The sequence below is a fragment of the Salvia splendens genome, chromosome 1 (assembly GCF_004379255.2).
Source record: "Salvia splendens isolate huo1 chromosome 1, SspV2, whole genome shotgun sequence".
Taxonomy (NCBI): Eukaryota; Viridiplantae; Streptophyta; class Magnoliopsida; order Lamiales; family Lamiaceae; genus Salvia; species Salvia splendens.
The window spans coordinates 33,997,253-34,012,680 of record NC_056032.1 but is presented as its reverse complement, the minus strand read 5'-3'; the positions used below and the strand labels follow the sequence as shown (position 1 = coordinate 34,012,680).

The window sequence follows — 15,428 nt, the reverse complement described above, 5'->3', positions numbered from 1 at the left end:
TCTGTTTGGATCTTCAATTGCAACACTATTTGTTTGGATCTTCAATTGCAACACTATTTGTTTGGATCTTCAATTGCCATCATAAAAATCTTAACACTGTCTGTTTGCATCATCTCGTGATACGCTTTCTTGCTATTTAATTAGAGATTACGACTTTATATTTATTCTAAATAGATGTAGCATATAATGTAATAAGCATACTCATAACAAGTTTAGGCACGAAAATATATTTCACTAATGAGAAACACATGCTTGGCTCTCATTATTTCATGTAAATCAAAGTCAGGCTCAAAAAGGACCAGCTACAGCATAAATACGTATACAAAGGAATATACATGGAGACATGCATCCGAGTCGGAATATTCATTCTTAATTCATTATAAGGGCCAAACCAGATGCGTAATCTCCTCGTAGATCTGATGGAAAAACTCAATCTAGAATCTCATACACGGAGGTTTAGTTGACGATGGATTATTTATTACTCAGACAATCTTAACATAGCCACCTGAGGATACAAGTTAAATTAGCGCACCTGCTGTTTCCATTTTTTTTCCGACTTAGTTTCTGCTTCTTCAAGAGTTTGCAAGCCCCATATTGTTGCAACGGACAGAAAAGCAAGGTGTTGTTACAAGCCAGAATCACCAACACCTCAGCTACAAAGCTAGACTTCAACAATACTAATTTCAGTACCAGCAACATCAACAGGTTCTGGTTCATCTGTTACTAATGCGTACACCACTGCTGTTCTCGAAGGTGCATAGACTAAGAATGAACGGGGTCGGTCATCATGCCACCCTTCCTGTTAAGATTATTAGTAAAAATGATATTAGTATGATCGAAAGGGTAACAAACCTAATATTGATAGCACAAAGAAAATAAATTATACTTCCACTAGTCGAACACCAGTGACAACTTAAAGGCATTAACTTACAAATGTAAAATACTCTGCACTGTGGCTAATTCTGTTGAAGCCTCCAAATAGTGAATGATCTGAGTCCAAGATAACCTGAAATATATGGTCATGCTTTTAAAATTGTTTCTTCAAGGGCTAAACAACAACTGTATCAACAAATCAATAAGAATAAAAACAATACTCTATTACAACACTAAATCAATTGTTTTCTCAAAGTACCTTGTATTTTCCTGGCTTCAAGCAGCCAACCCGGTAATCTGAATAACTATTACTCCAATGGAAATTAAAGACGAAGACTAAGTCACCCCTCTCAAATACAATTATTCTGTCTCCTTCATCTTTCTTGGATATGTATTGATGCTCTGATGTCATAAACTGCAAAAACAATTTTTGGCTGTTTACATCCTCTTTTACCTAAGAAAATAAACTCAAATGCATTTAAAACTGGAGTCTTGATTGAGAACAGTTCTCTTGATGGTTTTAGTTAAGAGGGAGCAAGCTCAAGAAAATATTCACAGGCTCTTACCAGACACAGGTAGTATGTTTTCTGGTTTTTAAAGAAATATTTTTTGCATGTCCAACCACAAGCTTAACCGGATATGGCTATTATCAATACATCATATATGAAACAAGAGGAGCAATTACAACATGAATGTTGATTTTCCGAATCTATATAAGCAGAATGCTATGCTAACACACTTGAATCCATAAATAAAATTATGTGTAAATACCTAAAAGCATCCATTATCATATAACAAAAGTAAAATTATCCACTAGTCTTTTTGAAGTAAAAATAAATAGGTGAGGTTATAAACAGGTGAGGTTTCAAGTAAAAATAAGCCAATAATTTATGCACAATCACAAAATTACTCTTTAGCTATAGCGACCCTTATCGCCATATACAACCAATAATGCATTGGTTGTGAATTAGTGATTTTGTTCTATAGTTTCACAATTAAGAATACACTAGATTGTGATTGCTGTAATTCACTACCCTAAACACTCTTTTAAGTGTGAAGAATTGCATTTTTTTTTTACTTCAACGCACACTTATAGCCTTCTTAGTTGTGAAGAAATCAAATAAAGTGTGGCTAAATAGTAGCAGTAGTAAAATAGTAAATGTGGATACTTCGACTTTTTTTTATTAGTGGCCAGATTTCACTTTTGTTACCTGATAATGGCTTTTTTCGTCTTCAGATTCACTAAAAAATTATTGTTTGTATAATATCTATAGTTACCAGAAAGGGGCAAAAAGATACCCTTAGTTTAAATAATGCAAGGAAACTCAGAGCAAAAAATACATACGCCGTATCTTTCTTCAAGATGTTGCATCGCTCGATCAAATTCTTGCAATCCATTATATCTCAAATAGTCTGCATCACCCTGCATATACATCGATGTTCATTAAAGAAAAGATGCAACTGCTGCAGGGATCTCTAATGATGATGTAACCCAGAAGTGCTCCACAAAATATCTTTGCACAAAGTAAATCAAAGCTGATTATTCAACATAGGATTTTATCGTATTATACTAACTTCATTGTGGAAAGTATACAAAAATAGAAGGAAAAATACCTTGCAAAGAATCAAGAGTTACTTTTTTGAGTCCTTAGGGCCATGTTTCCTGTTTTAGTATTCCTATTTGAAATCAATTTTATAGCCAATATAGAAGGTAAAATACCTTGCAAAGAACTAAGATTTACTTTTTTGAGTCCTTAGGGCCATGTTTCTTGTTTTAGTATTCCTATTTTAATTCAATATCAACCATATAAGTATTTGGCTGTCATAGTCCAACAGTTGAGAGACCAAGAGAGCACAAGTTGCTCAAGCAATTCTAACAACTTGAAAAAGTAACTAAAGTCTAAACTCATTAAAACTTACCAGATCAAATCTACGCCTGCATTTGTCATAACTGAACCCATTTCCTGGGATTACTGTGCCATCAGGAAGATGTTGATCGGCTCTGGGAAAGTCTATCCACTCTGATTCGCATTAAAAGGACAGTCAGAGAGTACTTATGATTCATTTAGCGCAGCAAATTTTTCATGTGCACCTACCAGGATGTCCAAATTCATTTCCCATAAAATTTAAGTATCCTTCCCCACCCAATCCCATTGTTATAAGCCTGATCATCTTGTGTAATGCTATTCCACGATCTATTACAGGTGTGGATGGTCTATCCAAAGCCATGAAATCATACATATCCTGAGACAGATCCAGAACGCAAGAATAAGTTTATACTAGTACATCATAGTGGCACACAATATCATCATCAAGATATTCAGTATATTTGTTATGGCGTCAATATGTATTTATAACTTCTCCTGAGAAGAATGGAAGTGGTTGCAACTAGAGAAACGGCAACTAGTCAGTTCAATTGATCTTCATTTTTGGAACCCTGGCTTCTGAAGATATAGAAGATATTTCGTCCTTGGTTCAAATAACCATATTCTCACAATTTTCCTTATTTTTGTTGAAGCCGTAATTAGTTCATTCATGATATATGTGTAAATATTTATATACTCACAGTTTCTAGAGAAAGCAAAATATATCTTCTCTTTAAGACAATAAGTTGGAACTATTGAACAAACACGGATTAAAATGTGCAATGCGAGAATAAATTTTCTAGATAGCTAACGAGTGCAACTATATTAGTCCTACATGCTTTCAAGTATAGAAGTAACAATTACATATTGGCAACATAAAAACATATTCTGACCTTATCCATCAACCAAAATGCAATGGTTTTATCACCAACAAGAGCTTGGTCATGACTTTCTGCATAGGCGACACATTTTTCATTCCACCTTCTGTTTGTAAGTGTGTGTATAATATCTCCCATTTTCCAATCTTCATCCCTTTTCCTGAATCAAAAGAGTAAGGGAAGAGTGACACTGGATTGTAAAAGCATTATGTGGTCCCAATATAAAATATAAAATTAATGTAAATTGCGGAGAGTTAGAAGTTAATTTTCCAACTTAGAATATATGAAGGTTAAGAGGTCCTGTTCATAAAATTGAGGTTATATAGTGGCAAAATAGATTGCATTCGACTCATGTAGATAATAGCTATTTTTCTAATTAGTTGCTGTCTTTATAAACTTAGTGGAAAATAGAAAATAGGTAAAAGAGAAATCCACTGATAGCATCAAATCACCCAATATTATAGTCATATCACCAAGAAAAATTGCCTTAAAGGAAGGAATGAGATTTATCGTTTTATAGTCAGTACATAGGTATTATTAGAGTGTCAAGGGCACATACTTGAGAGTCTCAATCCATTTATCGGCAATAGCCATGTGCAGACGATAGTCAAATCCAATACCTCCATCTTCAAGAGGAATACAAAAGGCTGGCATTCCACTGACCTGAAATAAGAGAATATACGATTAAGGACAGCCACGTGCAGACATCAAAATAGATACTGTCTTTTCAGAATAATAATGATTGTTATTGTGACAAAGCATTGGCATATGAAGGAAACCATCAACGGTTTCATAAGTACAGAAAAATTAATGCAACTTTAGAATAACAAAGGATTTTAGCAAAGGTTTACCGCTTGCAAGTTGCAGGCATAGTGATTCTTTTGTTAACCAGGGATATGAACAAGAAAAAACTGAAAAGTGATAATGAAAAATATTTGAACTGATTGCTTAAGACATCAGAAAAAGTATGTGTGCAACTACTTTTTAGAGAAAAAAATACTCCTGTTTATAATCTTTACCACTTAAAGATCTTATTTCAACAAATCCAGCTTCTTCAGTCTCACCCAACCCAAAAACATCCAAACAATCAGACTGAACAAATAAACAAGGTATGACGCCATGACATACTTTGTTTTATGTTAAATCTACACACTTACATCTTCACCTATTGTCAAAGCTTCAGGAAAGAGCCCGTGAATCATATCATTGACAAGCATCAAATAGACCACTGCATCAACATCTGTTGCGAACCCAAAGTACTCGTTGTAGTTCCCAGTAAATGCCACCTTTCATCAAAGAATACATTAGTCTGAACTCTGGATATTACTGATTAACATTAAGAGCAGGGCATAAACCAAATTATGCTCAAAGGCTTCTAGAAACAGGATTCTATTGCGGGAATGGCAAACTCAACGCAGGCTTAAGGCTAGTCTTATATTCATGCTGAGTTACATCATTTTAAGTTAGCTCACAATCTGTTATGGTTTATCGGTACAGAACTTGTGAGTGAACAGTCTAGATTATATCATCTACCTGGGACCAGATGAAATAGCATAAATGGAAAAAGTTCAAAATAGATGCTGATGTTGAATATCCATTTAGTACATGACAAAATTTTTATTTGATGACAAATAAGAGAATCTTTCCGATCAAGCATCCAAGAAAAAGGATGCTTGGAAGAGAAAGTATGGGAACCTCACAGACCAAACCGACTGGTACTGTCACAAATGAATTTTATTTTATTTTTCTTTTCCTCACATGTTTTTTGTTTAACAAGTGGTATAAATTAGAAGAATAAAGTTCAACTTGTGGATACTAGGCTGGGGTGCAGAAAATTGCCCCAAAACATAAGCAGCATTCTGGAGTAAACGACAAACCCTATTGCAGTTGAAAAAAGATTCAAGGAGCAATACTTGACTAGTTGACAGATCATCAAAAAGCTTGAATCTAAAAGAAAAAGAAACAAATGTCTGTACCATGACTTTAATAATTTAGTACAAATCGTGACAGGAGTTTTGGGCAAGCTAGAAAAGGTAAGGATTGGAATTTAGAGATTATGCTGGATAGAGAAAGTAAACAAATTAGTTTGGTATGCTTGCAATAGGTGTGAAAGAAGTCATGAAAACAATATTTGATAATGCAGAAGAAAGTTCGATCAACATAATTTCAAATCTTACACAAATTTGAGAATTAAAATGAAGTTCGTGAATCTTTCAGTTAGGTTGACAATAATTGGCACTCCGTTCTCCTTTTTCTTCACTTAACTACCAGATTGTACTACCACTTTTGTGTTCCTTTAAGAAACAAATATTGTACTGGCCACTGGTGGAATAAAAGTTTTCTAGGTGAGCATTATATATGATGTCATAGATTACTAATTGCATGATTAACCACATTCCTCAATAAATGAACAGATACGTTAACCAAAAAGATAATACCTCTAAACCATGGTGGGTATACATCATGGATGTCACCCCATCAAATCTGAATCCATCAAACTTATACTCATCTAACCACCATCTTGCATTAGAGAGAAGAAACCTTAAGACCTACGATTGAGGATGCATTAGACAAACAGAATAACAGTTGCAGATTTTGTTGTATAATTGATATCTATACAGTACATACTTCCCACTGTCCATAGTTAAAAAGACGAGAATCCCACATCCAATGATAACCCCGCGATCCAGAGTGAAAGTAACAGGCATCAGTGCCATCAAACATGTTCAATCCATCCAAAGTATTATTTGATGCATGACTGCAGACATTAAATTTCAGTCAATTGACAAATGAATGACAAAAGCTCTTTGATTCACACAGAAACAGCAACAAGAGATGCAATAGAAATATAGAAACACCACCCCCTCCAGTGAAAACCAAATCAAAATAAATTTTTCAAGACAAACAGAACATAGAGATCAAATTTACTCTATAACTCTTTGGTAAAGACAAAGAGCTCTTTCTTCGATAAAGCAGCACTGCAGCAAGATGGATTATCAGAATAGCTATCCACTAAGATGCTTGCATAAACAATTAATGCGGCAGAACATCCAGTCCAGTCTCCAAATTCTTCAACAAAGATAATTTGAGTTCTCAAAACACCACCCAAACTGATGATCACTGGGATCTCCCAGGAAAAATTCAGGGGTTCTGATAAAATGTCATAATAAAGTAAGACTGTGTTATAGAAAAGAAGCGAGGGAGGCTGGCAGGAATAGTAAGAACCAAAAATAGATGGAAAACAGACTGTAATGAATTGAAATAAATAATAATAAACAATTCTCTTATGAGGTCAATCATTCTAATGAGGCCAAACGGTAAATTACATTCCTTAAACTAAATTCAAGATTCAACAGTGCTCTCAAACTTTTGGGGACTTATTTATAGGACTCTCAGAATACAAAGGAAATAAGATAACATTTGAAGATAGACTTAGATAACATTTGAAGATAGACTTCTTGACTTTTAAAATTTAAAGATGATATTCTACACTTCTAATAATTAAACTTCTAACTTTTTAATTCTTGATGCATATCGTACTGACTAATACTCCAGATAGCAGACTGGAATATCCAAAACTGAAATGAGCTCCTCCAATAACATCCCAGTGGAGAAGATGATGCTAGTCAGCCATATGTAATTTAGAGACAACATTCTTGCTTATACTTCAATGATTGTTATTTTGGGAATACCTGTGCACAATATCCATCAGAACAAGCAAGCCCAATTCATGAGCTCTATCTATCAAAGACTTAAGCTCATCTGGAGTCCCAAAGCGACTGCTTGGTGCAAAGAAATTCGTCACATGGTAGCTGAGACAAGAATGAGATAAAAAAAATATATCAGCAGCCACAGTGCAGAAAAAGTAGAAGATGAGGATACAGTATGGCTCTATATAAGGAAAAAAATCATAACTAGAGTGAGGCATATTACCCGAAACTTGCATAATACGAATGCTCCTGAATCGCCATTATCTGAACAGCATTATACCCCAATTTCTTGATGCGAGGGAGCACTTCGTCTCTGACGTTTACGTACGTATTGATAACAGGATCCTGCATCCAACATCAACAATAAAACAGGTAAGTTCTGCATTTGAACATGAAACAGTATAATATAGGAAATCTAAATATTCTAATTAACTTTTTACTAGTCCATGGCAAAGGTTATATGTCCCAACTTCTTGAGTTGGCACAACTAATTCAAAGAGAAGAACACATCGTAATTCATTCAAAAGTTTATGGATTGTCTGATGCGTTTCAAGAGCCAGATCTATGGCAAATAATTTTTTTTACAACTTTTGTTAACCATTTCAAAAGGATCTTTCATCTAATACTCGTATGCTTCTGCTGAGTTCTGTTCTGCATTTCATGAATTTTCTTTTAGTTGTTGAGGAGGAAATGGATTTTCATTAATAAGATAATGAAGTTGGCTAAGTTATTCATAATCAAAAGAAAAGGTACCAGATACGGTACCTAGTTGAATTTACTTATAAGATTTTTAGAGAATAGAAGCATACCTTACTACTCATTCCAACATGAGACTCATATACCCGCAGTGATTTTGGTTTCATTGGACGAGGATGTTCAAATACATGTTTTTCCTGCAAAAAAAGTATAGTTAGTGCATCATTAGCTGAGGCCTGAGAACATACGAAATCTAAAAGAAAACTACATCAGGTAAATGACTACTCATCCCTTATCCCTGACAGACAAGAAACAAGGAAAGGATCCGGCTGTAGCACATTGCTTCATAGCCGATAGCAGTCTGAGGACGAAACGCATGAAATTGGATTTATTCTCTTCTGACTTGGAGAGCAAAACTCTTAGTGCAACACTTAAACTTATTCATGCATGATCACTGTATCTATTATTAATATATATATACGGTAGACATTGCGAAATGTCAAGAAACAGCAATCTACTCAGATTTAGAATATGATAGTGTCCACTTCAGAAAACTGAGTCACTTATTTTCCCCTTGTTTTCTAGTTTACCAGTCATCCATAAAGGTGGATCAACTACCGAAGAGGCAATAAATATTACAAGCATATCAGAGAAAAATCATGAATACCTCTTCTGGAGGATCATAATATATTCCATTAAATGGAATTTCCCCAGGAGCCTGAACCGAGAACTTGATCCAAGCTGGAATAGAATCTTTCATGCCAGATGGAGTATCCATACGGATCTACATTTGAATATTATATTATAGATATGCTAATTAGCATCTTGTCAATAGTACCACAAAAAAGTAAGAACCACAAGTGATTGAGATTTAAGATTTTGTGATTGTGATAGTGTTCAAGTACAGTCAGAGATTTAAGTGAGAAATACTATCATGAACTCATATAAATGGATATTACCTTCACACGGGAACCATGCGGAATAGCAGGAGAACCATCAGCATTGTTTGGCAAGAAGATCTCCCAAACACCAAATTCATTCTGGAATAAACTCTTTCAGATTAATCATGTGGCAAATATTCATGAAGTTGATCATCATGCAACATGGAAATGAGAGAACAGTCTTAGCAATGCAAACCACATGCAACCAAGATTTGGTAGTGGTCTAACAATGCAAAGACAAAAGAAAACGAAAAGCAGCTTTGTATTCAAATTGTGAGTGCTGAAGCATATGAAAAATGTTTGTCCAATAATATGAATCCCTGAATGTCAAGAGAATGTTGAATAGCAAAAGGGGGAAGAAAAGCTTACACAAGTCATGGCATCAGCATTAGGATTCCAATTGTTGAAATCTCCAATAAGTACAGCTGACTGCACGGTAAGAATTGTCAATATATAGCAGCAATAAAATAAAAGAGATAAAAAAGAAAGTTGGCAGATATTGAAAGAGCCAATAAATGAAAGAATCAAGCATATTTCACATGTGACTAGTTTAGGCAGATAGAACCCAAAACTCTTATGACGCCCAAAAGACTAGGGCAAGAAGCAAATTATGAGGGGTTTCATCAGGTATTTATCAGCTTGTTTGTTAAATTGTACTCCCTCCATCCACTAAGAGTGTGCAACATTTGGGGTGACACGAGTTTTAATAAAATGTCATGTAGATATTTGGCTAGAAGAGAAAGTGTCCCAACAAGGGTATATATTGAATAAAGATGGTGGGCCATAGGTAGGAAATAAGAAGTAATGTGAAGGTAAATTATAATGAGATGTATTCAAAAAAGGAAAGTTGCGCACTCTTTGTGGACGTCTAATAAGGAAACTGTTGCACGCTCATGGTGGACGGAGTAACAAAGAAGAGGAGGAGAAAAGAGGACTGGTTGAACTGAAAGAATGCATATATCAACTTATGCAAAATAATGAGCAGCACTAACCTTGGCACCAGGTGCCCATTCGCGGTAAGTAATACCTGTCTCACTGTCAATAAGATTTACTGGAAATTAGGGTAGGACTATCATAACACTCAGGTTTCTTTAATCAAGTAAAATATGCATTTCTTTACACACAAAGATAACTATATTATAGTAGTAATAGGTGAACTGGATGATAAAAAGTTATAGCTTCTCAAAATTCAATACAAAAGCATTAACACTTTAAACATGATTTATAATTCTTGTTGAGTTTTCATATTTTTGTCTTCCCACTAACAGATTACTAAGGACTAAGTTTCTGCTCTGAGAAATCACAGTAGTCAGCTTTTTACGAACCTCTATAGTCTATTCTGATATGGCTGTCAGTACTCAATATTAAATATCCCATGGGTACATGATGCATTTCCTTCTCCAGAAAACATGTGGAATGGTTTCCCAAGAAATTTTCTCCAGTGGTGTCTTGTCATGATGGAGAAATTATTGGATTGCCATAGTCAGCGGCACAGCATCATTAGTAGTTATATGAAGATGCCTATATGAAATATGGATATGTAAGCCTTCTCCAGATTGAGCATGAATGGTGGATGAAGAACTCCTCTTAACTTCCTATACTACAAACACTACCCAAGTGCGTGCACATTCTTACACATCAACTTTCTACTAAAATTAGTATCTTCAACTATATGGATGTTCCCTTTCAAGACGTAGTGAAAACACATGGAATGAACTTTCATAAGTTCTTATTCCATATGTGCAAACAGATTCTAAAACCATGATTGTCTCTGGATGGCTGTCAACATATCAATAGAACAAAATAAAAATGCCCAGCATACAAACCTGCGAACAAAACCAAATTTCTCATAACCACGAGAAAAGGCCTCCAATCCACCTTCATTCTTGTCAATTGCTGCACGCAGTTTTCTATACTGGTCATACCTGGAAAGATAACATGTTTAGTGAAATAATCAAATTGGTCAACTTACAACTTGCAGCTTCACTAGAAACTACAAAAAAATAACTTTCAGAAATATCAAATACTAATATATTTATGATCCTAATTGGACGGAGGAAGTAATATATTTATGATCCTAATTTGTAAGAGGAGAGAGGATATAATGTTCAAGATAGAAGATATTATTTCACTACAAAACTTTAAGAAAGTAAAATATAATTTGTATAACACTTTAACTTTCTAGCAAACTGATTTTTCCAACAAAGTTATCTATACTAACTTACCGATAATCAAGATGCTGGCGGTGACTGCCCAACATTGGATCTATTTCATATATCCTCTGACCAGTACCAGGAGGAGGAATGATCTTCCCTCTTATCCTCATAGATTCACTGGTTGTTGTTTCATACGTTGAATCTGATGTCCCTTCAGCTTTTGCTTCAAGATGTGCATCTGGTAGTTGTGCAGAAGCGGGATCTTCCCCTGTGATAACTTCACTGGAACTGAGCTCGATTATATTTTCTTGATCGTCAACTTTAAGTCCATGTTTTGTTTCTGAACTTTCTATTTCGCCGGATATCTGGAAACAAAAATCACAGGGAAACATGGAATCAATGAATGGAGAAGATTTTGCAGTTTCAAACATTTCTTACTGCACACCTATTACAAAGTCGCAACAGGTTCAATCTATAATAAAGTTTTAGAGCATAGATAATGGACACTGAAGACTATAAGACAGTTTCCAAGATTAGTGCTTATTGCCATAACTAAGAAGCTCAAACAAGTACCCAAAATGCAACTGCAAACTTGGCTCGGTTTATAAGTCAACAATAATATTTTCTGCCTAAGTCCTTCTGTTAGTACTAGTTTTCTGCTCTCTCACATTGTCTTTCTTCTGAATAGTCATGTAAGTGGTGTGGTGGTATGAATTATTTTCTACTCAGTCCAGGGTTATGTTTCAAGTAAGGTTAACTAGCAGACATGCCTTGGGATTATCTGAAACTGTCTCATGGACCTCCAATTCCTGGGTTGGAGACAAGGGGTCATCATTCTCAGTGCCTGGAACTAAAACCTTCTCTGATGTAGTTGCCATTGATGACTGGGAGCCAGACTCGTATGACTTCCCAGCAAAAATCTTCCCTGTAAAAAAAGCACAAAAATCAGCGAGAATACAGATTGTTGAAACCCTACCTTTGATAAGTGCTTAAAACAGAAAGGGAAGATAAAATATTTAAAGTGTGTCTACCAGAGAGCCCCTCCAAAGAAGCAATTAACTTCATCATAGCCCAATATGACCTATCAGTGCAGATATCATCCTCCACTTTTTCCCTACTATAAACGTTTTCTATTACACGTTTAATTAACTTATTTGCTGCAGTTCTTTCAGCTGATTTACTAAGCCACAACCAGAGGGCTAAAACAGCCGCTAACTCCTAATCCATCTAAGAACGAATAGAAACCATCAACTCTATTGCTTCTCTACAAATTATTCAGAATTTCATACACTCTGAGTTCACAAAAAAAAACAGAGGGCAATAGACGCGAAACCACATCCACAAAATTTAAGATCCAATAATGATCCCACAAAACACCAATTGCAGATTTATAAAGTTCACCGCTAAGTCTAAAAGAGCACAAAATGTTCATCCATACAATCACCACTCACCAGGCCTGGGTGGTGGTCCCAAACAAAAGGAATTGTATATTTTTCAATTAGTTTCAGCAACGGAACAATAAAATAAACTAACACCAGCACCACCTCTTACACACAAAGAGGGGAATGAATCCACACTCACGAGAATTGGATTTATTCTTAACAATCAGCGAGACGCGAGGTGTCCTATCGGCGGCGCGCGAGTTCCAGCCATTGCTTCCGAGGTTGTAGGCCGATGGCACCCCGGGCAAGCGCACGCCAGAGAGCGTGTAAACCATTTTCCGATGTTTTTTTTTAAACAAAAAAAAAAGCAATTAACAAAAAATTAAACGGAAATCTATAGTCTAGTGCAGATCTGCAGCGAATTCAAGAAGCGCCATGAAATCCGTGTGGAGCGAGAAGCAAGTAAGTAGGGAGTATTATTATTAATAATGGGGAAACCAAAGAAGAGGCGGAACGTGTGAGGATGACTGCATGGCGAGATTGGGTGTGTGTGGCCTATGCTGCATCGTCTATTCGAGTGATTTCATAAATATCGGTTGATGTTTGTTTGAAACCATCTACTGCGCTGTCTTTATACCGTTCCTTAAACCAGTCTTTATACCGTTCCTTAAACCATCCCTTAACTACTATTTGAAAGTTCCACTATCCTTTTTTCCTCTCCTCCATCCCTTAACTAAGGCCATCCACAATAGGAATAGCCCAGCAATAGCCCAACCATAGCCTAGCCACTGCCACATCATCAACACTAAAAATCCTCCTGTCATATCATCAAAACAAGCAAATAGCCCAGCAATAGTCCAGCCATAGTCTAGCCACATAATATCCACATCACTATTAACAAATATATACAAAATGAAATAATTAACAATCACACAATATGCGAAATTTAATTGTCAAACTGGGCCGGAGGCGCAGCCTCCGTTGGCGTCGATGTGTGCGACGAACCAGTCGAAAAATCAAAACTGGGGCGATAGACGTCCCCCGGCGTCCCCTGTGTCGCGGGCGTCCCCTGCGTCGTCGGTACCCCCCGGGCATCATCTGCATCCCGGGTGCCCACCCCGGCATCTGGACACTGGGTGCCCACCCCGACATCGCCGGAAACGCCCCCGGCGGACTCCCCCGCTGGTATCCCGGGCATCATCTGCTGCCACGGGTACATGTTGTAGTATGGGGGCATCTGACTCCATCCACCTCCCACGGGGATCGGGGGAGTTTGAGATCCGCTACTCCCTGAAGTAGGCTCGTTGTTGAGATCCATTTACCGTTGTTGATCTTGTACAGAAATTTAGATAGAGAGAGTACTCGTTAATACAAGTGGTGCGAATGAAAATGACAGGCAAGTCGCGTATATATAGTGTTTCGGAAACAAAAAAAAAATTAAAAATTCGCGCTAGGCGGTGCGCTAGGCGATCCGGACGCTGCAATAGCGCCTAGCGGATCGCCTAGCGCACCGCCTAGCACCGCGTAGCACCGCGGAACCGCCGAGCGCTAGGCGGTTTTTTTTCGCGAAATCCGCTAGGCGGCTGCAATAGATCGCCTAGCGCACCGCCTAGCGCCGGCGCTCGGCTAGGCGGTGCGCTAGGCGCTATTGTGGATGCTCTAAGGGACGGAACCTGCAACGCTCCGTCCCTTATTCCGTCCCTTAATTACTATTCATTCAATTTTATTTTTTATTTTTTTTCCAACCCAATTCAATTTAAACAAACACAATTCATTAAAATTAAAACAACATTACAACTTAAACTTAAAAAAAAGAAAAAAAGACATAATTAAAATTCTAAAAAAATAAAAATGACATAATTTAATCTTCTCTGCCAAAGTTTTCCCAAATGTGCTCAATTAGATCCTCTTGAAGTTGGGTGTGGGCGCTAGAGTCGCATGTCCTTGCCCTAATAGCCAACAGTTCTTGTATAGACGGATGCGCTCCACTTCGCGGTGGACTACTTGCGGTTGAGCTTCCGGGGGATTCGGGGTCGAACCAATTTCCCGCATCGGGTCCTTCGTCTCGGACAATCATGTTGTGCAAGATTATGCACGTATACATGATGTCGACCATGCTCTCCATGAACCACGAACGAATCGGGGCTTTGATGATGTTGAAGCGCGCTTGGAGAACCCCGAACGCCCTCTCCACATCCTTGCGCGCAGCCTCCTGCTTCTGTGTGAAAAGAGCCTGCTTTGGGTTCGCAGGCCTGCTGCACGTCTTCACGAAGGTCGACCACTTCGGGTAGATGTCGTCGGCGAGATAGTACCTCATTTTATACAGCCGGTTGTTGGCGACGAAGTTGATGGCCGGCGCTTTACCATCCAAAACTTCGGTAAAGAGGTCGGACTGGTGGAGCACGTTTACGTCGTTGTTCGAGCTAGGGACCCCGAAGTATGCGTGCCAGATCCAAAGTCGGTAGTCGGCAACGGCCTCGAGTACAACGGTTGGGTGGGTGCCTTTGTGGCCGCTCATGTAGGACCCCCTCCAAGCCACCGGGCAATTCTTCCATTGCCAGTGCATGCAATCGACACTGCCAAGCATCCCGGGGAATCCGTGCACTTGTTCGTGCAGGTTGAGGAGGAACTGACAATCGTCCGTGCTTGGCCTCCGGAGAAATTCGTCATTGAAGGCTGCCCGGACGCCTCTGCAGAAGTTGAGCAAGCACATGCGCCCAGTGGTGTCTCCGACATGGAGGTATTCGTCGAATATGTCGCCCGTTTGTCCAGTCGCAAGCTGACGGATGGCTGCAGTGTGGCTGGGACGGCCGACCGCGTCGAACCCTTCTCGGAAGAACTCTTCCCGGGCCGCCAAAGTATTCGCTATGTGGAGAAATAGCGGTTTACTCATGCGGAAACGACGACGGAAGTAGGTATCTCCCCAA

General features: G+C 37.8%; 1 protein-coding gene across 1 annotated transcript; it reads right to left on the bottom strand.

The window, feature by feature from the left end:
* Positions 1-229: 229 nt before the first annotated feature.
* Positions 230-13,077, bottom strand: LOC121747927 (1,4-alpha-glucan-branching enzyme 2-2, chloroplastic/amyloplastic-like). Its single transcript, XM_042142092.1, has 22 exons — positions 12,701-13,077; positions 11,890-12,044; positions 11,189-11,484; positions 10,790-10,888; positions 9,956-9,998; positions 9,333-9,392; positions 8,982-9,062; positions 8,690-8,806; positions 8,136-8,219; positions 7,550-7,671; positions 7,309-7,428; positions 6,245-6,374; positions 6,055-6,165; positions 4,774-4,902; positions 4,176-4,279; positions 3,632-3,776; positions 2,970-3,117; positions 2,794-2,894; positions 2,219-2,296; positions 1,133-1,288; positions 932-1,006; positions 230-799 (listed from the first exon to the last, which is right to left on the bottom strand). Exons 1-22 carry the CDS (start codon positions 12,834-12,836, stop codon positions 662-664), a joined length of 2,628 nt encoding a protein of 875 aa, XP_041998026.1. The 5' UTR covers positions 12,837-13,077; the 3' UTR covers positions 230-661.
* Between the last annotated feature and the right edge of the window lie 2,351 nt (positions 13,078-15,428).